Source organism: Giraffa tippelskirchi, chromosome 1 (genome assembly GCF_054371585.1).
Source record: "Giraffa tippelskirchi isolate mGirTip1 chromosome 1, T2T-mGirTip1v1.2.pri, whole genome shotgun sequence".
NCBI classification, from domain to species: Eukaryota; Metazoa; Chordata; class Mammalia; order Artiodactyla; family Giraffidae; genus Giraffa; species Giraffa tippelskirchi.
The window spans coordinates 204,236,698-204,262,248 of NC_137275.1; the positions used below are offsets into that span (position 1 = coordinate 204,236,698).

At 52.8% G+C, this 25,551-nt stretch overlaps 1 protein-coding gene across 8 annotated transcripts in view; it reads left to right on the forward strand.

Annotated features, from left to right (window-relative positions):
- Positions 1-25,551, forward strand: part of SEMA4D (semaphorin 4D) — a 138,697-nt gene that overhangs the window by 95,182 nt on the left and 17,964 nt on the right. For 7 of the 8 annotated variants that reach the window (XM_081571993.1, XM_081572022.1, XM_081571975.1 and 4 more), the window contains 11 exons: positions 3,710-4,069; positions 5,479-5,624; positions 8,435-8,497; positions 10,337-10,435; positions 13,791-13,884; positions 14,582-14,695; positions 15,696-15,847; positions 17,492-17,667; positions 17,786-17,942; positions 18,943-19,165; positions 20,226-20,341. In XM_081571993.1, coding sequence (XP_081428119.1) covers positions 3,964-4,069; positions 5,479-5,624; positions 8,435-8,497; positions 10,337-10,435; positions 13,791-13,884; positions 14,582-14,695; positions 15,696-15,847; positions 17,492-17,667; positions 17,786-17,942; positions 18,943-19,165; positions 20,226-20,341 — 1,446 coding nt within the window. In that variant the 5' untranslated portion in view covers positions 3,710-3,963. The remainder of the gene's footprint in view (positions 1-3,709; positions 4,070-5,478; positions 5,625-8,434; positions 8,498-10,336; positions 10,436-13,790; positions 13,885-14,581; positions 14,696-15,695; positions 15,848-17,491; positions 17,668-17,785; positions 17,943-18,942; positions 19,166-20,225; positions 20,342-25,551) is intronic. The other variant, XM_081572033.1, reaches the window with a different exon arrangement.

Sequence of the window (25,551 nt, forward strand, 5' to 3'; positions counted from 1 at the left end):
CCATTTGAACATTAAGGCTTTGATTCTTAATGCAACATCCTGTCGGCAGTCTCAGAGTCAGTGTCCCTGGTTGAGTGCACCGTGGCTGAGTGTCTGTGTGCGTGTGCTCTGTGCTTTGCTTAACACTTTAAAATTATACAGAACAATGCACGCTTGTTGAAAAAGAGCAAACATCAAACCCTTTCAATATCATAAAGCAAAGCATTCGGCCCCCACACTCCCTCCCCCAAGAGGAGTCAACTGTGTGTGACGTGGAGCCTCCTGACCTTTGGCTGTTCATGTGGGTTTTTTTAAAGGCCATCTGGGGACATGAGGCAGGTGGCCCTTGTTGTTGTTCAGTTGCTCAGTCATGTCCAACTCTTTGCAACTCCACATATCCAGAAATGGCTGGGACCGAAAGGTAAAGGGAAAATGAAATGGCAGAGGCTGGATAGAAGGTCAGCCAAGTCTATGTGCTTGGGTTTAATCTGAGGGATAAACATTCCACATAGGGAAATGATATGCTCTGATTTACATTAAAAACATTAATCTGGTTGTTGCTTCTGTTTGGTAAACGTGTTACGAAGAGGTTGTGTCTGTTTGTAATTATATACTGCTGGCAACAGGTCTAGAAGAAAAAAACAGTAATTTAAAGAGCTTAATAATTTATTATCAAGTCTAGAGGTAGGCAGAAGAAAGCAGGTATAAAGTCTTCAGTATGTTGTAAGGGTCCTCAGTTTTTCTGGATTTCTACTTGGCTGTTCTTAGAACGAGATTCTTATCTTCATGTACCTTCATGTTCACAAGGTGGCTGGCAGAGTTCCAGCCATCAAGTTTGAGTTCCAGGCAGCAAAAGGAGGAAAGGCTGAAGCCAAAAAAAAAAAAAAGCTGAGTCAGCCTCCTTTAAAAAGCTTTCCTGGAATTCCTACCTTCTCTAACTTCTGTTCACAGTTCTTTGAACTGCCACCAGGGAAACTGGCCAAACTGCCATTCCTATGTAAAATCAAGACACTGTTAGTGAGAATGAAGGGACATGGGTGCTGGGACAGGAAGCCAGCAGTCTCTACCCCAGGAAGCAAGAACAGAAGCAAAAGTGAGGGGGTGGGAGGCTGTGGAGAGTTCAGGGTGGGGGATGAGCGTTGCTTTTATTGGACCAGTAGTGGTGGACATGGACCTGGGAATGAGCTCAGCACGCATCTGGTAAGTCCCAAGCCGGTAGCATCATCCACACTGACAGCTGTCCCCCAGGGCCTGGGTGTCCTACAGCTGCGTAGGGTTTCTGTGGGTGTATTTAGTGTACTAAGTGGACACTCTGGGATTGCTGAATGAGTCCCATTCAGAGCCTCTCACCTGGCCTGGGCTTCTGGACCCACCTTGTACCTCACTTCCCTACGAAGGGCTGGAGAGCAGGGACCCCACCCTGGGCCCAGGCCGAGGGTGACGTGTGATACACATGGTGGGCCTCTCTTAAGACTTGGCTCCTCGTGAGGCAGCCCTCTCTTCTTCCCCTCCTAGCCTCCTCAACCTCCTGGTGTATCTGGTGTTGCGTTCAGTGTGGGTTGCACCCTTGTCGCTGGGTGTCTGGGCTACATCCCCGTGGGCTTGGCCTGTAGCCCAGGGCCCATCCTGTGATAGTTGTGTTGGCACAAAGCCATGCCATCCATTCATGCGTCAGTGAATATGCATCTGTGGCTGCTTTCGAGCCACTATGCCAGGCTTGAGGACCTGGGACAGAGGCTCCAGGAATCAAAAAGCTGAAAATAATGCCCATCCAAGCTGTTTGTTGACAAGAGGTGCCCACCTCCACCTAGGATGGGCCAGTCCCTGGAGGAAATGGCCTTGGTGTACTCCTTGATTAATAGGTATGTTGGGATGGAGAACAGATGCTGGGTGGAGGCAGGGAGCCTGGCCAGGCAGCGTTCGGGCTGGAGGAGGAGGTGCAGAGGGGTGCCTGAGCAGGGAAGCTGGGCAGGCAGATGTGGCCTGGCCCCTGGTGTCTGGCCCTTGCCCAGCATCTCCCCCGTGGCAAGTGCTCGCCGTGAAGTTCCCTGTGATTTCTTCCTTGGTGAAGTGGAGCAGGGGTGGTAGTGCTCTTATTACACATAAAAAGTAAATGCAATTAAAAAAAGGCCCCCCCCCCCAGAGCACTGTGGAGGGTGAGCTGTGCTCCCTGCTAGGCTTTGGGAGCCAGACAAGCACACCAGGGGTATGAGAGAGAACTTCCCAGGCAAAATGAGGAAGGAATCAGGAGTGCTTCCTGGAGGCGGTGACTTAACCAGGGCAACAGGAAGCCAAAACGTCTCCCCAAACCCTCTTGAGTGGTTTAGTCTGGTCTGATATGTCAGAGGGCAGCAGGGCAGTCAGTTGGTCAGGCACTGGCCTGGGGCAAGTTGAGGGAGGTCTGGGGAGGCTGAGCCTGGAGAGGACCACTGGAGAGGGAGTGAGGGGCTGGCTCTCCCTCAGACATCCCGAAGAGTGGTGGTCAGGAGGCTGACAGTGATGTTAGGGGCAAGGGGAAAGTTCTAGAAAGGGAGGGCCTTGGGGTGTCAGTTGGACCGGTAGATGTGGAAGTGGGCTGGCTTGGTGGGGGTGGAAGGAAGAGGAGGAGGTGAGGGTGACTGACTCGTGGCGGAGGGGAGAGGCAGCTGCTCCCCCATTTTGCAGAAGAGGGTACTCAGCGTGAGGAGGAGACTGAGTGCCTGTGGACTGTGCTGGGGGGCCCTGGGGGCAGCCTGTAGAGAATGCAGGGGTTCCGCTGCACTCGGTTCCCCACATGTGGTTGGCAAGGGTCCTGCCTCTGCTCAGGCCAGTGTTTCGGTTTAAACCTTTCCTGAGAAGCCGGAAACAAGTCCATCTCAGAGGTTCACTGGGTTCCTGGTGGGGTCTTGGGTCAGAGGCAAACCCCAGCGTTATCGATAATTGCTCTGATTCACTGATGTCCGCAGGTTCACCTGTGGGCATGTTCACCTTGCATATGGTGCACGGTCTGAGCAGGCAGCAGCCGGACTCAGGCGGTCATGGGGCAGGGACAGAGGGTGGGCGCCAAGAGACCTGGGGAACCCCAGCCCCAAGTTTCTCTGTTAAGCACAGGCCTGTTCTTTCCATAAGGTGGCATCAGGGTGGCCCTGTCCCTTGCAGGAGGTCAGCTGTTCCTGCACAACCTGGCCCTACATGTGTGTATGTGGTGTGTGTGTACATGTCTGTACTTATGCACACATGTGTGCTTGCATGGGTGTATGTACTTACACATTTCAGCCTCCACTCAGCTCTCTGGTCTTAGCTCTGGCCATCATCCTTGATGACTATTACAGGAACTGGAAAGCCAGAGTCTCCACGGGAAACTGAAACCCCAGTTCCGTTCCCTTTCTTCCCATCACTTTACCAGCTGTGCACGGTGCCCACACAGGGAGGAAGCTGGACAGCCAGGCATGTGTTTGTCCCGCTGGTCGGGTCCCTGTGTCTGTCCTGCATTCCAGGCCAGTCTGAGGAGCAGAAAGCCCTGACCCTGTAGCGCCTTCTGGGGTGCAGTGTCTGTGTGGGGCTGTCCCCCTCAGGAGGCCCCTTACTTCTCGCCACACTCTTCCTCCATAGAAGAGTCCGTGGCTGAGGCTGTGGTGAAAGCAGAGCCATGGGCGGGGGGTGGAGGGGGGGAGGGGGCGGGGGTGATGTTGAGAGAACAGAAAGCAGGCGTTATTGCCACACATCCTGACTTGCATCCTTTCCTTTGCAGTTTCTTCCAGAATTTCTTCAGAAGGCCGTAGAGCAGCACGCTGTTTAAGAACCAGGTGGCCTTTCACATTGCCACTGGTGAGAGCAGCCCACCTCATCCAGAGTGAGTGCTGAGAAATGCGGGGCCTCCAGGTTCGTGCCGCCCACCAGCTCCGGGCTGCGCTGCGCCTCTGAGCGGCCACCACCGTGACCCCCGCTGTGGGCTCCGCTGCCTGCCAGCATTTGCTGCTGAAGCCCCCACTGAAGCCCCGACCGATGAGGATGTGTGCCCCTGTCGGGGGACTGCTCACCGCCCTCGCTATGGTGTTTGGGACGGCTGTGGCGTTTGCTCCTGTACCTAGGATCACCTGGGAGCACAGAGGTGAGGGCAGAACCGTGGCAGGTGCTGGCAGTACCTGATGGGGATGGGCGCCCTGCTCCCTGCTCAGGTGTGGAGAAGCATGGATGCCCTTGGCTGCTGGGTCTGTATTCTTGGCCCTTTGTGTCGACAGAGGGCCTGCACTGCTGCTTTGGGGAGATGCTCCGATACCTGGAGACACTCGCAAGGCTTCTTCTTGGCCCACTGATTTGGTTTCTAAGTCAGGGGGCGCGCGTGAAGGAAGTTTATCTTCTTTGTTGCCTGACGACCTTTGGTATACACTGCCCATGCACAAACCACACCGAGTAGTGTTTGTAGCAGGCGGAGTGTGGAGATGAGCTTCAGGCTAATTGTTCCATTTGCTGTTTATTGGTTTCTCTGTAATTTTCTGTCTTGGGAGCTCTGCCTTGGGACACCCCCCAGTCTTTCTGACTGGGTCCTAAGCAAGCTGTGGTCCTAAGCAAGCTGTGCTTGCAGGACTCAGCTGTCTTGTGCAGAATTCCAGGCACCCTGTGCTGGGAGAGCCTCTACCCCATGCACATCTTTTTTGAACAAGGGAAAATTAGAAGAGGAGACAGCGAGAACACCTAATCCTTCAATAAAATCAGAACTTGCTGATACATGGAAAGCCAAGTTTAAAATTGATGCTGAGATGGTCAAAAAGAAGAAATAGCTCCCTGGGAGAGAGTGTCAGTACAATTATATTACTTCTAAATAGCTAGTCCTTAAATTCCTCATATTCCTAAATAGCTATTGATGCAATTACCTAATAAGTGAAAAAGTCACCTGTTACTCTGCTTTGTAAATTTGTGATGGTTATCCTTAGAAAATGCTGGGTTAAATCACTGCAATAGATTTTTTTTTTTTATAAGACTTTGAGGTAAATGATTTTTTTCTGAATAAGAAAATCCTAAATAGATACATTCTTTATAAACCTCATCTGTGGGTGATTAAATACACATAGCTAAGAGTTTGATGGGAGGCAGAGGGAACCGGCAGTTGTCAGCAGTTTAGGGTGTCTGGCCTGAGGTCTCCTGGGAGGTCATAAGGTCATACTGCCTCAAGGTCGTGTTCCTAGAAGGTCACATTCGTGGGAAGTCACTATCCTGAGAGGTCACACTGCTGGGTTTGGAATTCAGCTGGGCTAGAGGGAGCAGGAAGGGAAGTCATGCCACAACACTGGTCAAGCACAATGGCTACATGGTGGCCTCACACTTGGTGGTGGCCTTGGCGGGTCTCTTGCACCCAGAGGTGCCTGAGTTCTGGCCTTGGCCCGGGCCTGGCCACTGTGGCAGCAGACCCCAGGCATGGCCCTGGTGGGTCGGCAATGCGCTAGAGGGAGACTACGTGCTCCGGATGTGTCCAGGTTCAGAAATACCTAATACATTCTCCTCTTGCCCTGCCCTCCCCAGAGGTACAGCTGCTGCAGTTTCACGAGCCGGGCATCTTCAACTACTCAGCCCTGCTGCTGAGTGAGGACGAGGACACCTTGTTTGTGGGTGCCCGGGAAGCCGTGTTTGCCTTAAACGCACAGAATATCTCCAAGAAGCAGCATGAGGTATGGTGTGGGCTCCCGTGCCCCTGCTATCTTTTTCTTTCCATCATTTTCTCCTCAAGTCCATACACTGGGCTCCTCCTGGGGTGACAGTCCCTTTCTTGGCTGTGTAGCCTCACCCCAGTGGCCGGTCCCATGGACCGTCTTGCACATCCAGTGAGCAGCCTCCCTGCCCACCAGGGCCAAGGGCACTGTTCTCCAGAAGCTCCCCTCCTGCGCTGTGTCCACACGAGCCCCATCTCAGGGTGTTTCCCCTGGCAGCCTCCATCTTCCCCAGGCTGGCAGCTCAGCCGAGGATCACCCTTTTTTTATCTTGGATTATTGAATGTTTTATTACAGAAAATCTCAGGCAACATGGGAGCAGAGGGAGTGATATGATGGCCCCTCTACCCCCTCGAGGCTCCTGCAGGACAGGGGTTCACCCCCATCCTCTCATCCCTGTCCTTGTCCTCTGCTCCCTGTGGGAGCAAGTCCCAACCACACGTTTTTCATCCCTAAAAGTTTCCCAGAGCGTCCTCTAAAGGTAGGACTCCTTTTTTCTTTTTTCCAAAATATCATTATTGCATTCCAACAATTAATGTCATCAGATAGTGTTCAAATTTCATGGACTCTCACATTAATGATGTTTAACTATTCAGTTTGCTTGGGTTGAAATCAGACTGTCTATGTGGCCGGGCACTCTGCCCATCCAATCTCCATTTCTAGAAGCTGCCCTCGGTCCACTTGCTGGGAAAGCTGCTTTCAGTCCCGTCAGGCCCCCAGTGTTGGGCTGGCTCCTGTGAGAGGCAGCACCCTCCTCCCGGGTGGGCATTCTCCTTGCTCTTGACCATTGCAGTCTAGAGCACATCAAGAGTTGCAGAATGGGACATTTCACCTCTACCTTCTCCATCTGTGTGCTGGAATACTGTCTGTGAAGGGGAACTGCCCATCTCCAGCTAGTCATATCTCCCAAGGCTAGTTCCTGTGGAAATGGCAGGATCAGAGCTTAAAATCTTTGCCTTTCTTTACTAGTTTTCAAAATAATGAGTAAGTTCTCTCCGCAGGGAGACAGTAGGTTTGGAGACTGTTTTTAGTATGACCATGACTCGTGGATGTAAACGTTTAAAGAGTCTCAAGCCATGGCAGCCAGACCCTCACTCAGTGTTCAGACTGCCCCCTCCTAGCCTCTGGCAGTCTCTCCTAGGCTCCTGAGTCCTTAAACACCACGCAAGTGGTTGGTGTAATTTTCTTGTTTTCTGAAATCAAGCTGGCCCACACTCATCTTATGCATTTTCTGCCCCAGATCTCTCTTATTTTCTCGTTTTTGTCTTCATCTCCAGAGGCAGGCATAGTACTTAGTTTCTGTTTCACATAAATGAGATTGCAGTCATTATGCTGTGAAAATAAAGTGTCTAAAATTGTAAGGCACTTAGAGCAGAGGGGTGCTCACGGCCTGACTCCCTCTCAGCCCCTACTCCCGGTTTTGGTCAAACCCCACTCTCCTCGACAACTCGGGCCAACACTGCCTTTCAGAATCTCATGCTGGGAGCACCCGGATTCCACTAGGCACACAGATGCTCAGTCAGAGCCTGCGTTGCTCTGTTAATGTCCTGACTGTGGCTCCTCAGACTGGCCAAGAAGCTTGGGCCCTGTTGACGTCAAAGAGAAGAAAAAGTGAAAGGACCCCAGGCCAAGCTTCAGTGAAACCCCCGAGAACGTGGTTAAGGGCCTGTCAGAGTTCATGTTCCCGTATCCTCAGGCATTACCTGTAGGTGATGAAATTGTGTACATTTTAATTGCAAAAGAAAGTTACTGTTTGGAATGGAACTTTGTTCTGCTCTCATGCGTCCTGGTCCTGATGAAGTCCCCCATTTTTCTGAAGACATGTCACTGGGGGCTTCACATCACTGCTGTGGAGAAGCTCCTGCTGCTGCTTCCTGACCCCCAAGTGCATGAAGCCAGCTTCGGTTCTCTGGGGGGAAATGTATTTTGGTGTCAGAGATGGAATATCACATGGTCAGATATGGCGTCTGGAGACGGTGAGGCAGGAGTGTGGGAGCCTTCGGTGAGGCAAGACTGTTGCTTCCCTGGGGGGCGAGGGGCCAAGGCACCTGCTGGCCTGACTGCCCATCCACCTGGTGTGGAAGGAGCAGGAACCCAGGTCTCAGCGGAAAGACGCTCGACCTGAGGAAGCCGCGTGGCTCCATCTCTTTCACCTGCTGCCATCACATAAAATTTAAAGCATCGTAACCTTGCTGTTCTGGTGAGCAAGTAAATATCAAGACTTTTTACTGGACTCAAAAATCACTTTTGAATGGTTGAAAAACCCACTTGATGTTTGGAAGTGCCTACAGTTTATTTAGGGACTTCCCAACTGTCCCATGGCTAGGACTTCACGCTTCCATTGCAGAGGGCAGGGGTTCCATCCCTGGTCCCTGAACTGAGATCCTACCTTTTGTGTGGTGCGCACCCCACTACCCCCAAAAAAGAGAATGCCTGCAGTTTAGGTTTTTGATGACTAATTCTCCCCACTTCCTGTCGTTTTGTTTCTGCAGTTGTTTTGCAGTGAGTAATGGTCATCTGGGAACAGCCTTCCAGGCTCCCTTTCAGATTGCGGGGTGGGGATCACAGAACACTCTGGAAGCCCCTGTTGCTCACATGCAGCAGTGTCTGCTCTGAGCCTCACTTTGTAATCTGAGATGTTAATGCCTTGGGGAATACCTGTGTTTTAAATACCAATGTGTGCTTTGTAAACTGTGTATTTATATACCAGTCTGTCCTTTTATTAAAGGGGGAACATGCACTGAAATGGACTCTTTCGTTCTTCCTCACAGGCTTATTGGAAGGTCTCAGAAGATAAAAAAGCAAGATGTGCAGAAAAGGGGAAATCGAAACAGGTAATTTCTTTTGCAAGCTTCAAAGACCGCCCGGGGAACGGCTTACGTGTTTTACTCTCCTCAGTGCCCCAACTTGTGCCGAGTAGCCCCCGGGGTGTTCATTGCTGCTTATCCTGCAGGTCACCTCTCTGTTCCCAAGTGGTGAGCTTGAGGCTCTCAATGCCAGTGCCAAACATACCAGGCTTTTGAAAATTACTTTAAAGTTGATCTGAGTTTAATTGGTCCAAATGGCCCTTTGACTATAGAAAATGATGTCTGATGCTTGCCGGCTAAAGGTGTAACACGCAGGGAGGGCTTGTGCCTCCCCTGAACAGCAGTGGCCTGGAGGGGTTGCTGTAGGATTTTGGCAACATCTATCCATTCCTGGAGATTCTGCTCCTTCTCTAGGAGATACTGGGCACCTCAGCATGGGGCTTCCCTGATGGCTCAGTGGGTAAAGAATCTGCCTGCCGTGCAGGAGACTCTGAAGATGCAGGTTCAATCCCTTGATCAGGAAGATTCCCCTGGAGGAGGGCATGGCAACCCACTCCAGTATTCTTGCCTGAAGAATCACATGGACAGAGGAGCCTGGTGGGTTATAGTCCATGGGGTCATGAAGAGTTGGACACAGTTGAGCAACTAAGCACAGCCTGGTCCTTCTGGGGAACCCTGGGCTGAATGGTCATCTCCCTCTAGAATTCTGGGTTACCCCCACTCTCTGGGCCCATGTCATAATCTCAAAGTATAAGAGCCTCATCTTCCTTGGTCATTGGTTAAGACAGCTCAGTTATGGTCAGTTTCAGTAGTTGGTGGCTAATTTCAAAACAATTAAAATTTAAACAAAAACAGAAATTTTGGCTAAACTTTTTTTTAGCAAAATACTAAGCACTGTCACAAAAGTCACTAAATTGGAAATCAGGGAAAATGCAGGCATTGCAATGTAATAACAAGTGTCGCAGGGAGTTATTTTAGACCCAAGTTACAAGAGGCACTTGGGCTGGGCCCACGTGGAGGTCGTTCAGCGGACAAGGGTCCCTCCCAGTTCTTTCGGGGAGTATGAATTACTTCCAACCAGTTTAAAAACAATCGTGGCTAAAGAAGCCTTTCCTGAATGGAGATAATTTCAGATGCTACCACATATAATCCCAGTACATTTCAGCCTAAAATAGCCAGTGGTTCCTCAGTGGCGTCTGGTTTTCCTGATGGGCCTCTCTGATGTGCAGCCAGGCTGGGAGCCCCTCCTTAGTCCTGCCTCTCCCCTGAGCTGGGCGGGCTGGGCACACCCCTCTCCTGAGCAGCACTGTTTCTATTTGCATGCATTAGGGTGTCGAGTGTACGGTCCCCCAGAGAAAAAGAAAGGCAGAGGGACTTCCGTATAGCACACCCCAGCATGGGTCTGCCAACACAATGAATGGTTTGCATTGCTCCTGAGAGCAAATGCATTTTTTCCTGTGCTGGGTGTCCACTGAGATTCAGGGTCAGCTCTCCTTGCTTTCTGGCTGGCATGTCTTTGCTGAGTATAGATCAGTGACTGAGGTAGAGTCCATTTGGTACCTGGCAGTGGTCCGTGAACCCTGCAGAAATTGAAGCATGCGGGCCCGCTGCACATGTAGGATTGCCCAGGTCTGGGGTCAAATCTCAGGGAGCCTGCCCCCACCGTGCCAGGCAGAGCAGGGCTGGCCTGTGGAGATGGAAGGCGTCTGAGGCCTGAAGTGGTCAGCGAGCTGTGAGGAGCTGCTGTCAGGTGTGTGCTCAGGACTGGTCCCTGCCCTAGAGCGAGCAGGGTGAGCCGTTGGAATCGTGGAGGGCGTCCAGTGGAACCTACACAGTGCTTGACCCATGCATTTCTCTTCCCTGTAGACAGAATGCCTCAACTACATCCGTGTGCTGCAGCCACTCAGCACCAGTGCCCTTTACGTGTGCGGGACCAATGCTTTTCAGCCAGCCTGTGACCACCTGGTAAGGCATGCAGGCGCCCTGGTCAGTGGTTGAAATGGAGTGGGGCTCGAAGCAGCGCCAAGTGGTCTCTGCTCTGCAGTCAAGCAGGATTTTTCTCCTGCCACCCATGTGGGAATTGGGGCAGCTATGGCTCCCCACAAGGCCTCCGCCCCCTCACCAGCCTCCTCTAAGCCTTCCTGTCTATAAACCACCATGACTGAGGGCATGGATGGGGCAGGACTCATGGGGCTGCTGGCCCGTAGTGTGTGGCTGGAAGTGGGGTGACCTTCTGGGGAGGCCAGTGTTGACGAGGAGAAGCACCATCATGCCGTGATCCAGCATCTTGCCTGTTTCTCCTTGACATGTTTTGCATTTTGTAAGGAAGCATGTATGACAGGGGCCCTGGTCAGGTGGAAAAGTCAGGACTTTTGCTCCTGTGTGCTAGGTTCATGTATGTTATGGGCTGAGTGTTTGTGTCTCCCCAAATCCAAATGTCAGAGCCCTAATTCTCTGAACATGATGATATTTGGAGATGCAGCCAGTGAGGAGGTAATTAAGGTTAAATCATGTCATGAGGATGGGGTCCTAATCCGATAGGATGATGTCCTTTTAAGAAGAGGAAGAGGCACCAGAATCTGTCTTTCTCCCACCACATGATGAACAGTGAAAAGGCAGCTGTCTGCAAGCCAGGAAGAGGTTCCTCACCAGGAACCCTCCTTGGCAACAACACCCTCATCTCAGACTTCCAGGCTGAGAACCATGAGGCACCAACGTGTGTAGTTGCAGCCCCACCCCTGGTCTGAGGTCTTCATGGCGGCCTGGGCTCACGAGGACAGCACGTCTGCCACTCTGGTCTTGGGGTACCACCATCCATTGTTGGCTGTTGGGGTGCAAGTTGTTCCCTGATCCTCTTTTCTGGCATCTGCCCCTCCAGGAAGTGACAACATGATGCCGGTGGGGTGAGCAGTTTTAGAAGCAGGACCCATCTCGCCCTCACCCCTGTCATGTCCTTCCGGGCCTTTCCCTGAGCCTCGTCAGTCACCTTCTGCTGTGTTAGGGTCCTTGGGAGAGGGACCCCCACTCTCCCGCTGCCCTCCCACCACTCCTGATCCCCTTGCTGACAGTTAACTGGAAGGAGAGAGCAGACTGGGTAGCAGCGACTCACAAGAGACACTCTTTTTACTCAGATAATCTGATGAGTCATTTGGAACAACCACAGAGAGGGGAGAGGAGTATTTTAAATGCACTTCAGATTCAAAAATGAAGCACATTTTCTAGTATTTGTCCCTGATTTAGTGAGTACCTGCCAAGTGTAAAGTATGCTAGAGTAGAAAACTTAGTTTGCTAGAACCCTAAATTCATTGAAATTTAAAATATGTTTTCCAAACTTGAGTCAGAGATTAATGACAGGACAAAGTCTGGGCAAGGTAAGGACCTGCTTAGAAAACCTTGTGTCACCACACAGACCCCTGGGGAGAGGTCCACACGTGGCATGGGTCTGCCTCACTACCTGTGTCCACAGACTCTGGCAACGAGGGTTGGGATCTGTGTAAGGGTGCTCCTAGGTGTTGAGATCTTCACTCCTCAGGGACAGACTTAGTTTCTTTTTGCTTAGGTCTTACTAGTCAGAAACATTTTGCACATGAAGGACTTCATGGCTAAACTCTGCTAGTCAGATGCTTAAAGTATGGAATTTAAGCTTAAATTCCACAAACATGTCAGTTGTGGAGGTGAGGGAATCATGTATTTCATTTAAACCTAGACCTGGAGACTTCACTGGTGGTCCAGTGGATAAGAATTCGGCTTGCAATGCTGGACACGTGTTCAATCCCCGATCGGGAACTAAGATCCCACATGCCTCAGAGCAACTAAGCCTGTGTTCCTCAACTACTGAAACCCATGTACTCTACCTGCATGCTGCTTTGTGAAGCAATGAAGATCCCTTGTGCTGCAGCTAAGACCCAACTCAGCCAAATAAATAAATAATAAATAAACTAAAAAAAAAAACCCAACCTAGACCTTTTTTTCCCCAGTGTTTTAAAAAAATTTTCAAGCCAGCGGAATAGTTGATCATGCATGTGTCCTAACTACCTAGACTGTATAATTGGGAGCATCCATGTATGTGCACGTGTGGACGTGCTGAACTGTGACCCGTGATCCCTGAGTGCTGTCACCCGAACATGATCTAACCTCCAGCCCCCATTCAGATTCCCCAGCCGTTGTGCTGAAATGCAGTTAGTGAATCCCACTGAGTGCACTGTCTCCCCAGTTCACAGCTCCTGACCTGGGAGGTGGCAAATCTGCATACCGCTTCCACCAGCCTGTTAGAAATGTAACTACAGTTTTTTCTGTGCCCCAAGCCCTTTCTTCTCTGTGACTGTGATTGTTTCCCTGGCTCTGACAGACATCGAGGCCACTAATCCACCCATCACAGTTGAGATGTCCATCTTCTTAATCTCCAGGCTGTCAGGTGGAAAATGGTACCCACTTTCATTGCCTTGTGCTGCCTGGGTTGCTGGCAGTACACATACCCTTTCTGGTCTGCACTGCCGGATGGGTTTTTTCTTCTCCAGCTTGCTGTGTTTTAACCATTTTCCTCTTGAGATGCTTTTTTTTTTTTGTACAAACTTCTCATTTGTACAAACTTCTCACATATTCAGGGATGGACATGCCTTGTCTGTCATTTTGCTCTCATGTCTCCCACTTTGTCACTGTTGATCTGTCTCATTCTTTCAGCGGACAGACACTGTCCAGTCCTCTGTGTGCTGGGCCTGTCCATTTTTTCCCTTTCTTGGCTTTGTGCTCTCTGGCCAGGTGCAGAGAGGTGGTCTCAAGGCTGAAATGGTCACCCATACTTCCTTAGTGCAGCGTGGTTCCATCTTTAACACTCTGATCACCGATCCATCTGGAGTGTATCTCGGTGGGTGGGATGAGGTGGAGGTTCTGCTCCTTTTTTCTCTTATCGGTTCATTGGGTAGCCTGCTCCCCCGCTGCTTTGAAGGCATCTTTACTGATGTTAAAAGTCTGCGTGTGGCCTTCCAGTTCCTTCTGGAGCACATCCTATGTTTGGTTTGCCCTGGCTGTTCTGTGACCCTAGAGACATCAGCGTTGGCCGTCTCAGTTTTACAGGGGAGTCAACTGAGGCTCCAGGACCTTGAGGTACTCTCGAGGGTGTCAGAGGGTGCCAGGGTGATAGAAGCTGCCAAGGCGCTGGCCTCCAGACCTGGGACTAGCTGGTGACAGCAATACGTGCTGTCCACTCCGTCTCCCCAGAAGAGCGAGTCTGAAAATTAAATGGTCCAACAAAGATACATGATCAGGATGACTGCAGGACTTCAGACATTTTATGATACTCTTCCTTTCTGCTCAATTATAGAACTTAACATCCTTCAAATTTCTGGGGAAAAATGAAGATGGCAAAGGAAGGTGTCCCTTTGACCCAGCACAGAGCTACACATCTGTCATGGTCGGTGAGTCCTGCTCTCAATGTCCGTTCCCGGCTTGGCCCCACTGGACCCAGGCGGCCCCGTTCCTCTGCAGTGATCCCCTCTGCTTGGTACCCATATTCACTGTCCTCACAGAAGGTCCAGAAGTCTCTCTATAGAGCTCTTGGATTCGTTGTTTAGTAGGATAAATGGCCACCTCCGCAGTCTCTGCGTTAGATTTGGGGACAGATTATTTTGTATCTGTCGTCTGTGCAAATCACCTGGATGCGTCGGTCAGGTTGCTGCTGCTGCTGCTGCTAAGTCGCTTCAGTCGTGTCTGACTCTGTGCGACCCCATAGACAGCCAGGTTGAGGGAATGCTTTTGTTCAAGAGATGTTTGTGACAGCTGTGGCCTGCCTTGGAATGCGCTCGCACACCCAAGGCAAGCAGGCCAGGAGCCCCCTGTGCACCCACTGTTATGCTTATCATTTTACTAGATGCAGGAATTGCCTGTGTTGCTTTTTGCCCCAAACAGTTTAGCATGGAGCACAAAATCCCCTACGTCCAGAAATAAAACAGAAGACTCAGGAAACAGAAACATGAGCTCAGAAGCGGGATGGTGGTCTCTCTGTTTCCTGGGAGGGCTTGTGTCAGGTTGGAAGGGAAAGTGGTGCTGGGGCATCAGTGTGACACCAACACTAGTGTTGATCCCCTTTTCCTCTTTTCTCCTGGGTCACTGAAGATGGAGAGCTTTATTCCGGGACGTCGTATAACTTTTTGGGAAGTGAACCCATCATCTCCCGAAATTCTACCCACAGTCCTCTGAGGACAGAGTATGCGATTCCTTGGCTTAATGGTAAGAAGTGGGCCGCGTGGTGGAAGGTGGGTTTGTTCTTGGGGTGGCTCCCTCTCCACCAGAGCCCCCGCTCTGGTTCGCCCTCTGCCGGCTCCCAGCCTCATGGGAAGGCGTCCGCGGCTCACCTTCCTGTGTTGTGGGGTTCATGTCAGGCCTGGTGAGATGGGGGTTCTTCTGGAACCACTCAGGGCTTCACCGCCAGCATCTGGGGGCTGGTTTTCTTCTCTGCTAAGTAAGCTGGTTGTGTGCCAAGTCACGTCTGATTCTTTTCAACCCTATGGACTGTAGCCCGCCAGGCTCCTCTGTCCATGGGATTCTCCAGGCCAGAATACGGGAGTAGATTGCCATGCCCTCCTCCAGGGGATCTTCCCGACCCAAGAGATCGAACCTGTATCTCTTACATCTCCTGCATTGGCAGGCAGGTTCTTTACCACTAGTGCCACCTGTGAGCTGGTTTAACCTTCCCTTTACCCCTCCTTGAAAACGGATCTGGGAGGCTCAGATTGACAAACTCGGGCTCGTTAGATCAGCATGGGACATTATACCGTTATCTCTGGATGTGACGTGTCCACATTGGATTTACAATTAGATGGCTCACAGCTACTCACAGGAGACTTTTCTCCTAGGCACTAGCGAGCCTGCTAGAGCCTTGGGCCACCCAGATCTGGTGGTCAGGAGTTTGTCTCTTAGGGATGGGCTGTTTTAACCAGTGAATGCATATTCCCTAGTGAGTCTCTAGGGTGGTGGGGTCTGGCTCTCTGTTGCCTCCAGGCTGCCTGCCAGTTTAGAAATCCAGCCCTCAGTTCTTGGGCTGGACTGGGAGGCTGTGTGTCAGAACCTCCACCTCCGGCATCTCCTTACCCCAAGGAGGGCAAGATGGGCCCCGTCATCATTCCTGGGCCCTGGAGTCTGTGTGGGGTGTAGCACAGGCACCCTCCCACGTCCTGACGGGGGGGGGGTGCCCGGGCCCTCGGGCTAATCAGAGCATCCGTCCCTGCAGAGCCCAGCTTCGTGTTTGCTGACGTGGTACGAGAGAGCCCGGAGGGTGAGGACCTCGGGGACGACAGGGTGTACTTCTTCTTCACGGAGGTGTCTGTGGAGTACGAATTTGTCTTCAAGCTGATGATCCCCCGGATAGCGAGGGTCTGCAAGGTGAGCCCAGCCCCGCTTATCTCTTTGGTCCCTGCACTTGGGGAGAGCACGTCACCTGGGCTCCACACCTCCTCTGAGGTGCCTGTCCCCTATCTCTTGTTCTTCCACGCCCCAGATAGCAGTGTGGACGGGCTGTTGGGCTCGGCCTTCATCCTTCCTACAGGTCGCCCTGGGGACCCCAGGAGCACCGGCCCGTGTGTGACAATGACTGGCTTTCTGTCCTCAAAGCTCTGTTCTTAACACTTTCCTTAAACCTCTCCCAGTTTATAGGAAATTAGTTTTCCTGTTGGAGAAGGCAATGGCACCCCACTCCAGTACTCTTGCCTGGAAAATCCCGTGGACGGAGGAGCCTGGTAGGCTGCAGTCCATGGGGTCGCTAAGAGTCGGACACAACTGGGCGACTTCACTTTCACTTTTGCCTTTCATGCACTGGAGAAGGAAATGGCAACCCACTCCAGTGTTCATGCCTGGAGGATCCCAGGGATGGCGGAGCCTGGTGGGCTGCTGTCTGTTGGGTCGCACAGAGTCGGACACGACTGAAGTGACTTAGCAGCAGCAGCAGCAGTTTTCCTGTACTGTATTAACCAAAATCTATCCCTGGTGGCTCAGACGGTAAAGAATCCGCCTGCAGTGAGGGAAACCCAGGTTCAATCCCTGGGTCGGGAAGATCCCCTGGAGAAGGGAATGGCAGTCACTCCAGTATTCTTGCCTGGAGAATTCCATGGACAGAGGTGTCTGACAGGCTACAGTCCCTTGGGTTGCAAAGAGTTGGATGTGACTGAGCAACTAACACTTTCACTTTCACATTGTAATTAGGGGTTTTTCCATGCCACCATAAAGCTTAGGGGGTGCGTTTTCACTGTGTCCAGAATGAGTATGGATGCTTCAGTTTCATGATCTTCCGTGTCCAGTTCTCAGAGTTTCAGTACTTCTGTCCAGACCCAGTCATGTTAGGAGTGTTCCATGATTGTTGCTTAGTGCTATGTTCACTAAAAAGTGCTTTGGGGAACCTGACAGGTCCAGAGCATCTTAGCAGATAACTGGAGAGCTGGAAGGAAGTAAAAACCTGATCTCCCTGAGGAATGCCTTTTAGGGGAGACCTCTTCTATGCACACTGGCCAGAGACAGACTGGGGAGCCTGTGTGTCCACCAGCCCCTGGCTCTGCCGGTCACTCACAGATGAGCCTGTGTGTCCACAAGCCCCTGGCTCTGCCGGTCACTCACAGATGGGTGTTGAGTCTGGAGGTGCATATGAGCCAAAGGACTAAAGCGGTGACCGCGCAGGAGGACAGTGGGGCATCTGCTTTGTGACGCTGAGGGCGGGCAGAATCCAACAGTTGTTCTGTCTGCAGTTGGGTGACTGCTCGTTGAGGTGGTGCTGTGGGCTGGGTTTTGTGCTTTAATCCGTGACCTGAGCTGGCATGGAAGGGGTTGCTGGGGTCACTGGTGGTCTGCAGCCCGCTTTCCTTTTTGGCCTCAGCTTCCTTTCACTGAGGCAGAGCTGCTCGGGGCTGGAGTACATCCCTCATCACCGGCTCATGTTTGGGGGGAGCCTCCCCTCCTCTCACTGCACACATCTTTGGGGTTCCAGCGGGACCAGGGCAGCCTGCGCTTCTCCTACCTCACTTGTCTTTGGGGTTCCAGGGGGACCAGGGTGGCCTGAGGACCTTACAGAAGAAGTGGACCTCCTTCCTGAAGGCCAGGCTCATCTGCTCCCGGCCGGACAGCAACCTCGTCTTCAATGTGCTGCGGGACGTCTTTGTCCTCAGGTCTCCGGACCTGAAGGAGCCCGTGTTCTACGGGGTCTTCACCCCGCAGCTGTGAGTGCTCCAGGCGGGCGGGGGTGGGGTGTTTTCACCGCACTCTCCTTCCCTCCGTGCCCCACCCCCACCCCCCCACCCCGGCCTCAGAACGATCACGTCACCCCCTCCTCCCCAGGAACAACGTGGGGCTGTCGGCCGTATGCGCCTACAACCTGTCCACGGCCGAGGCGGTCTTCTCCCGCGGGAAGTACATGCAGAGCGCCACAGTGGAGCAGTCCCACACCAAGTGGGTGCGCTACAACGGGGCTGTGCCCACGCCGCGGCCCGGGGCGGTGAGTGGGCGCGGGCTTCCCCCCGGGAGCGGGGAGGGCTGGGGGCATGCTCTCCGCTTCCTGGGTCCTTTCTCATCAGTGTGCTGTGTCACAGCTGTTGCTGTAAACTGCCCGAACGAGAAGGTGTTCTGGCTGGCACCGGATGTTTTGTGGGATTAACATTGCACAATAGAATTAGATCTGTTTCGTTTTCTGTGTCTTGCAGAGAAATTAGATCTGTTTCGTTTTCTGTGTCTTGCAGAGAAACATGATTTCTTGGCAGAGAGATGAGTGCTACTCTCCATTTGTTAATAGAGTCACATTTTTTACTTCCTTAAAAGTAGTAAATTTTATGTAGAAATCGGTGTGGGTATCTAAGCTGATGTGGTGGCATCTATTTATGATGGGCCTGGTGAGCCGGGCCATGTACATGGTCCACGGGTGGGACTGTGACCTCGGAGAGTGGCCTGAGGCTTGGAGCTCCCTCCCAGGACCGTCCCCCTCTGTGGGTGCACCTTTGCTGATGAGTCAGTTCTTTTCCTGCATGTCATTAAGCAAAAGGCGTTTACCTGTGGTCGTGAATTTTGGTGTACACACATTAGGAGCTAGGACGGAAAAAAGAACCTTTATGCTCTCGACCTTTATGCTGTTTATAACTGGACTGTTTTTAGCCATTTTTCCAGCCTTCTCTTCTGGGAGAGCTATCAAAAGAGAAATGTGTGGTTTTCAGTTGCAGACGTCTGACATGATTTTTTTCATTTATACGTTGATGAAAATGACTTCATTGACTACATATCACGAGACACCATTGTGTCCTGTAGAGAAAAAGACAGTTGCATTTCCTACCTGCTTTATAACTGTGTCTTTAGATTCCCGGGGAAAGGTCAGCTCAGTGTTTCTGTCTTGTCAAGAAATCCACAGTGTAGTCCCAAGTTCTACACCTTGGGGAAGCCTCGACTCTTGTGTGAGCGCATGCTGCGTGCCCGAGTGCCCACGGTAATGGCTGATCTGTTTCCTGCAGTGCATCAACCGGGAGGCACGGGCGGCCAACTTTTCTAGCTCCCTCAACCTGCCGGACAAGACCCTGCAGTTTGTCAAAGACCACCCTCTGATGGACGACTCCGTGACCCCGATAGACAACAGGCCCCGGCTGATCAAAGGCGACGTGAACTACACGCAGATTGTGGTGGACAGGACCCGGGCCCTGGATGGGACCATCCACGATGTCATGTTTGTCAGCACAGGTGAGTCCCTGGGTAAGAACATGGGTATGTCCAACCAGGGCTTCTTTGGTGGCTCAGTGGTAAAGAATCCGCCTGCCAATGCAAGAGACACAGGTTCGATGCCTGGGTTGGGGAGATCCCTTGGCGAAGGGAAGGGCAACCCACTCCAGTATTCTTGCCTGGAGAATCCCACAGACAGAGGAGCCTGGTGGGCTACAGTTTATAGGGTTGCAAAAAGTCAGGCACGACTTGAGCAACCAAACAACAGTAAAGTCTAGCTAATCTCTGCCACACGGAGCCAGCATCTCGCCCCAGTGCCTGAGTGGTGAGAGGATTTGTTAGTGTGTGGGAGGATTTCTGAGAAGTCCCCACACCTGGGTGGCTTCAGATCTCTGTGACCATCAGAACACCTGGAGCACCGGTTAAAAATGCAGGTCCTGGCCCAGATCTAGAAATTCAGGTCTGATGGGTCTGGGCTGGTGTAGAGGGAGGCCAGGTGGTGCCATGGAGGTGAGGTGAGAGCTGCAGACAGGCACGTCCTGTCTCCCTGAGTGAACAACTGGGCTCGAGACCTGTCCTGACCTGCCATGGGAGGCACACCTCTCCTGGTGGCCCGTAGACACCAACACAAGTTTCCTGGAATGGAGATGGTGACCAGGCAAAGGAGCAGCAGCAGCAGGCAGGCTCTGTGGTCAGTCCTGGGTGCTACCCAGCTGCTGGCTTCCCCTGCCTGGGGCTCCTGGTGGGCTGGCACCCCCAGAGGCCTGTGGTGCCTAAGAACCATGTCACATTTATTTGGATGACACAGTGTCGACCATTCTGAGGAGGAGTATTGGATTTAACAAAGAGCTGTTTATTTTTTAGAAAAAGATGGGGATGATCCATGCCAGCTGGGTGTCCAGTTGTTTATTTTGCCGATGACTCTTCCCTTTGTGGGTCTAATGCAAAAACATCATCTGTTTCTAAGCCTCCTGTTGAGGGAAGGAGTGGGAGGCAGAAGGGTGACTATTTGCTGCTGTGGCCAACAGCGCCAGCACCATCCCCTCCTCCTGGGCACTGACCTGCAGCTTTGACCTTGCAGACCGGGGTGCCCTGCACAAAGCCATCAGCCTCGAGAATGACATCCACATTATTGAGGAGACTCAGCTCTTCCAGGACTTCGAGCCCATCCAGAGCCTGCTGCTGTCTTCCAAGAAGGTAAGTCCCCACGGGGCTGGCAGGGCGGCCCCACATTTCAGTGACCACAGGCCGGGCTGGGCCAGGCAGGCCCCGTCATCCATCTGGCCCAGATGAACCTACCTTCAGGCTCTTACAGAAAGTTATTTTGTGAGCTGTAGGGTACAGGGAAGGCGTGAGCTGTAGGGTACAGGGAAGGCAAAGAAAGTGAAAGTGTTAGTCACTCAGTAGTGTACAACTCTTTGTGACCCCATGGACTGTAGCCCACCAGGCTCCTCTGTCCGTGGGGATTCTCCAGACTATAATACTGGAGTGGGTTGCCATTCCCTTCTCCAGGGGATCTGCCCAACCCAGGGATTGAACCTGCTGCTGCTGCTGCTAAGTCGCTTCAGTTGTGTCCGACTCTGTGCGACCCCATGGACTGTAACCCACCAGGCTCCTCTGTCTATGGGGATTCTCCAGGCAAGAATACTGGAATGGGCTGCCATTCCCTTCTCCAGGGGATCTGCCCGTCCCAGGGATTGAACCTGAGTCTCCCACATTACAGCAGATTCTTTACCATCTGAGCCACTAGAGAAGGCAAACTGTGTCCTAAAAGTTGTAGAACCTCCCTGAGTTGTTGGGACTGATGTATGATGCTGTCGGGAGCTCCCTGGGCCATGGAAACACGTCCTCGTGTGGGAACTTGGTGAGGTTGAGACCTCGTCCTCCAGTGCCATCCATGCAGCTCACTTATTCACACAGAAAACCGTGCTCTGAATGATGATACACTATGTCTGTAAAGCCCCCTTAGACAGGGTGCTGTCTCCTCACCGGGGGCAGCATGATTCTTCCATAAAGGGTGAAGAGTAAATGCTGAAGGCTTTGAGGGCTGTGCCATTATAGCTCGAGAGCAGCCGTGGACAGTCCAGAACCGAGTGAGTCCTGTTAGGCCCTAGCAAAGCCTTATTTACGGGCCCTGAGCTTTGCAGTTCACATTTTCTTTCTTTTCTATTTTTATATTCTGAATTATTTGGCTGCATCAGGCCTTAGTTGTGGCAGACAGGATCGTTGTTGTGTTATGCATGATCTTTCATTATGCTGCATGGACTCTGGTTGCAGCACACGGTCTCAGTAGTTGTGAAGCACAGGCTTAGTTGCTCCATGGTTTGTGGGACCTGATCCAACCCGTGTCCCCTGCATTGCCAGGCAGATTCTTAACCACTGGACCACAAGGAAGTCCCCGAAATTTTCATATGTCACAAAATGTTTGTCTTTTGATTCTTCTTCAACCATTTGAAAATGTGAACATTGTTATTAGTGGGTGGGCTGCCTAGAAGCAGCAAGCGGGCTGGATTTGCCCTGCAGTCCTCAGCTGTACATCCCAAGTGGCCTTTGGGAAATGTGCCACCCGGTTTCCAGCTGGGGTGGAGAGTGAGGAGCAGAGCGCGGGGCGGGCTTCACGTGGCCTTGTCCACGTCCAGCTCCAGGTGCGTAGCTGTGAGCCTGGGTGGGCCTATCCTGTCTCCGTTTCCTCCTCTGCGCAATGACGTTTGGCATCCCCTGGGAGGGTCCTGGCCCTGCCCTGGGACGTCCCCCACGCTGTGGCCCCTGGGCTGATAGACTCTGGTCAGCACCAGAAATTGGCCACCTGGCCACACGTCACATTCCCCTCTGCCACAGGCCCCCCCATCACTCAGCCTCTCCCACCTGTACCCCGTTTGTAAAGCCTGGCTTAGGGGCACCAGGCTTGCCTGTCCCCGCTTCATATGGCATCGCCCTGTTGTGGAGATTTTCCCTCTGGACCCACAGCACTCCTGAGCTTTCCTCCCTTCATGCTGGAAAGAGGTTGTTCCTCTGGCCTCCCAGAACATCCTCCCTGCCCTGGGTCCTGGTGGGACCTACACCTGGCTTGTAGGGCCCAGGCTCAGTCCTTCCTCAGCCCCGGGGATGTGGGCAGCAGGATTGGGCCCCTGATAGGCAGGTGAGAAAGAAAAGAAGGCGACGTTCCAGTCAGGCTTGTATTTGCAAATGCTGCACGTGGGCTTTCATCCTCTCCCCTTCATCATGAGCTTGAGGAGTTGCGTCTGGTTTTCAGTCTCCTGTGGCAGGGTCCCCTCCCCTCTCGGCCTCCAAAGTGTGTGTCTTCTCCCTCCAATTCTGAAAGGGAAGGAAGACAGAATAGCCTGGTGGAGTTAGGCTCCCAGACTTACATCTGTGCCTCTCGAGCAGGTGCTCTTGGCCACCCTTCGCCACGCCCTCCTGTACAGTTTGTTGAAATAAGGAAACCCAGGGGCCCTTCTGCCCACCACCATGTGGTTCAGGCGCTTCAGCCAAGCACACCTAAGGCCTCCAGATGGTCAAATTCTCATCAGAACCAAGACCGGGCCCCAGTGCGGACATGTGGTGAGAACAGGGCTCAGCTCTGCTCCACGAGACATCATTCCTGGACCCAGCTGGTCCTGCCATCCTGACCCAAGTCTTCGTGGTCACTGATCCCACGGGAAGGATGGGGGAGGGAGGGAAGAAGGGAGGGGGCAGGATCGCCCACTGGAAGGTCTCACAGGTCAATCCTCTGCTCACTCCCTGTGGTCAGGAATGGTCAAGTGGCCAGGGAGGGAGCCTGGTGCCCTGGGGAGGGAATCACCTGTCCCCACAGGAGCCCCCACTGTGCTGGGGCCTGGCTCATTTGCCTAGAACAGGTGGAAATGCATTGTGCAATCATGGGGTCCCACACCTCCTGGGCTGGTGGGCTCAGGGTGGCTTTGGAATGCTGGCTATGCTGCCATGGCAGCAGGAAGCGGCTGTTTGAGGTAAAAAGATACCGGTTCTTCCCTCCCCGCTCCCCACCTGCAGGCTCTTCTGGGTCAGTCATGCCAGGTCCTCATTGCAGAAAGCTAATGAGCAGGCACCACAGGGCTGGGGGAACACAGAACAGCCGGCACAGAGCCTCCACCAGGGAGGGGAGTTCCTTGTCACTACCTCCTGTCCCCTCACGACAAGGGCATTGTGGTAAATGCACTTCATAAATTGTACCGTTTTAATTATTTTTGTGTGTACACCCTAGAAGCATTAAATGCATTCGCATTGTGAAACCCTCCTCCCCATCCATCCCCAGAACTTATCTTACAACACTAAAACCCCATACCCGTTAACCACTAAGTCCCCCTTCCTCCCATTCCCCAGCCCCAGCACCTACCCCTCTGCATTCCACCTCTGTGTCTTCGAGTACTCTAAAAAGAACCTCGTGGCAGTGGAATCCAACAAAATTCATCCTTTTGAGATGGGCCTGTTTCCCTTAGCATCATGTCCTAAAGGTTCATCCGTGTTGTAGCAGCTGACAGGATCTCCTTCCTGTTTGGGGCTAAGTAGCATTCCATCCTGTGCACACCCCACATCTGCTTTATTCACCCGCTGGTAGACACTGGGGTTGTCTCTACCCTGCTGCATGAACAGGCCTGCTCTCGTCTCTGCTGAGTACGTGGCAGGCGTGCTCTGGGTCCAGGGGACAGGCTAAGTGTGGTTTTTCTGGGGACATTCTGTAATGGTGAGATGCCACCTGGGCAGCAAAAGTGGGAGCCCCTCCAGCTCTGGCCGCGTCCACCCACAACCACCCATCCGTGGACCCAGAGATGAGAGCCCAGTGCTGCAGCTGAGGGCACAGTCCCCCAGAGGGTGGGGGCCTGAGCATGTGCATACTCAGCACATCTCACAGGAGCCAGGTGGTACCCGGCCAGCTTGTTTTCTCTCACGCAAGAGTTGAGGTGGTAGTAGTCCTGCAGCCCTTCCCCAGTGCTCCTATCGAACCTGAGCAGGTCTGCTGGCAACAGCACCCTAACTCACCTCCATACTCCCGATCCCCATGTTCCCACGACCTGCTTTCTGACTCCAGGGCCACACGTGGCCTTAGCACCTTTCCTCAGTCCCCCAGGTCTGGATACCTCCCCATCTGTTCTCGTCTTGGTGACCTTGACACTTTTGGAGAGCACTGGTCAGTGTTTCGTGGAATGACCCTCAGTTTTGGGCGTACTTGGTGTTTCTTGTGTTTAGATTGGGGTTGAGCATTTTGGAGAGATGACCTCTGTCTCAGGAATGTGGAGTCAGTATGACCTCTTGATTTTTGTGTGTTTTTTTTGGCTGCGTCCAGTTTTACTTGTAGCATGTGGGATCTTCATTGCGGCATGCAGTGTATAGTTCCCTGACCAAGGCTCAAACCCGGGAGCATTGGGAGTATGTAGTCTTAGCCACTGGACCACCGTGTTATCCCCACACTCTGTGGTCAGTGGGAGCAGCCCACCCCAGGGGGCCAGGAGCCTAGCCCTAGCTCCTGGAGGGAGGGATTGAAGAATTTGGGGGCCACATTCAGCCCCCACAGTGGCTGACACTTAGTTGTGGGCAACCGTGAGCTTCCCTGGTGGCTCAGATGGTAAAGAATCTGCCCTCAATGCAGGAGACCTGGGTTTGATCCCTAGGTCAGGAAGATCCCCTGGAGAAGGGAATGGCAACCCACTCCAGTATGCTTGCCTGGAGGATTCCATGAACAGAGGAGCCTGGCGGGCTACAGTCCATGGGGTCGCAAAGAATCAGACATGACTGAGTGACTAATGCTCCGAGGATAAATAGACCCGCAGTTCCCTCTTGCCCACTGACTTCCGTGTCCACCCATGGGCCTTGCCTGCTGCAGTCATTGCTATGAGGTCTCAGGCCACCTTACTGTTCCACATTCATTGGAATGGGTCAAGTGCAGGTGCAGTCATGGGGGCTCAGCCCTGCCCTGTTGGGGAGCAAGGGCTGGAGGCTGAGTAGGCTGTAGGGCGGGGGGATGGAGCCAGCCTGGGATAGGCTGCCCCCCTCCCCAACCCAGGCCACCTGCCCCGCTCTGCAAGAGTGTCCCCACCCTCGCCAGGGCCCTTCTGTAGGATCCTGCTGAAGTTGCCCACTGGGCCAGTCATCCCAGGAAACTTTTCCTCTACTCTGAGTCACATGATCCCAACTGTGATCTGAGATGTCATCCTGATTCCTTCTTAGGAATACAGGGTGCTCCTGGCCTCAGTGCCCAGGTCTCTGCCTACGTGGACAGGCCAGCACTGGGCCTGGCTCGCTGTCACTTGTCTTCACAGTGTGACACCATCGCAGGGGCACTGCCCTCTCTCTCAGCTGTGCTCACACACCGCGGGTCTGTGACCCCTGGGCCTTTGAGGCATCACAGGCCAGGGGATCTGGGGTCACACAGGGACTTTGCACTCTAGCCA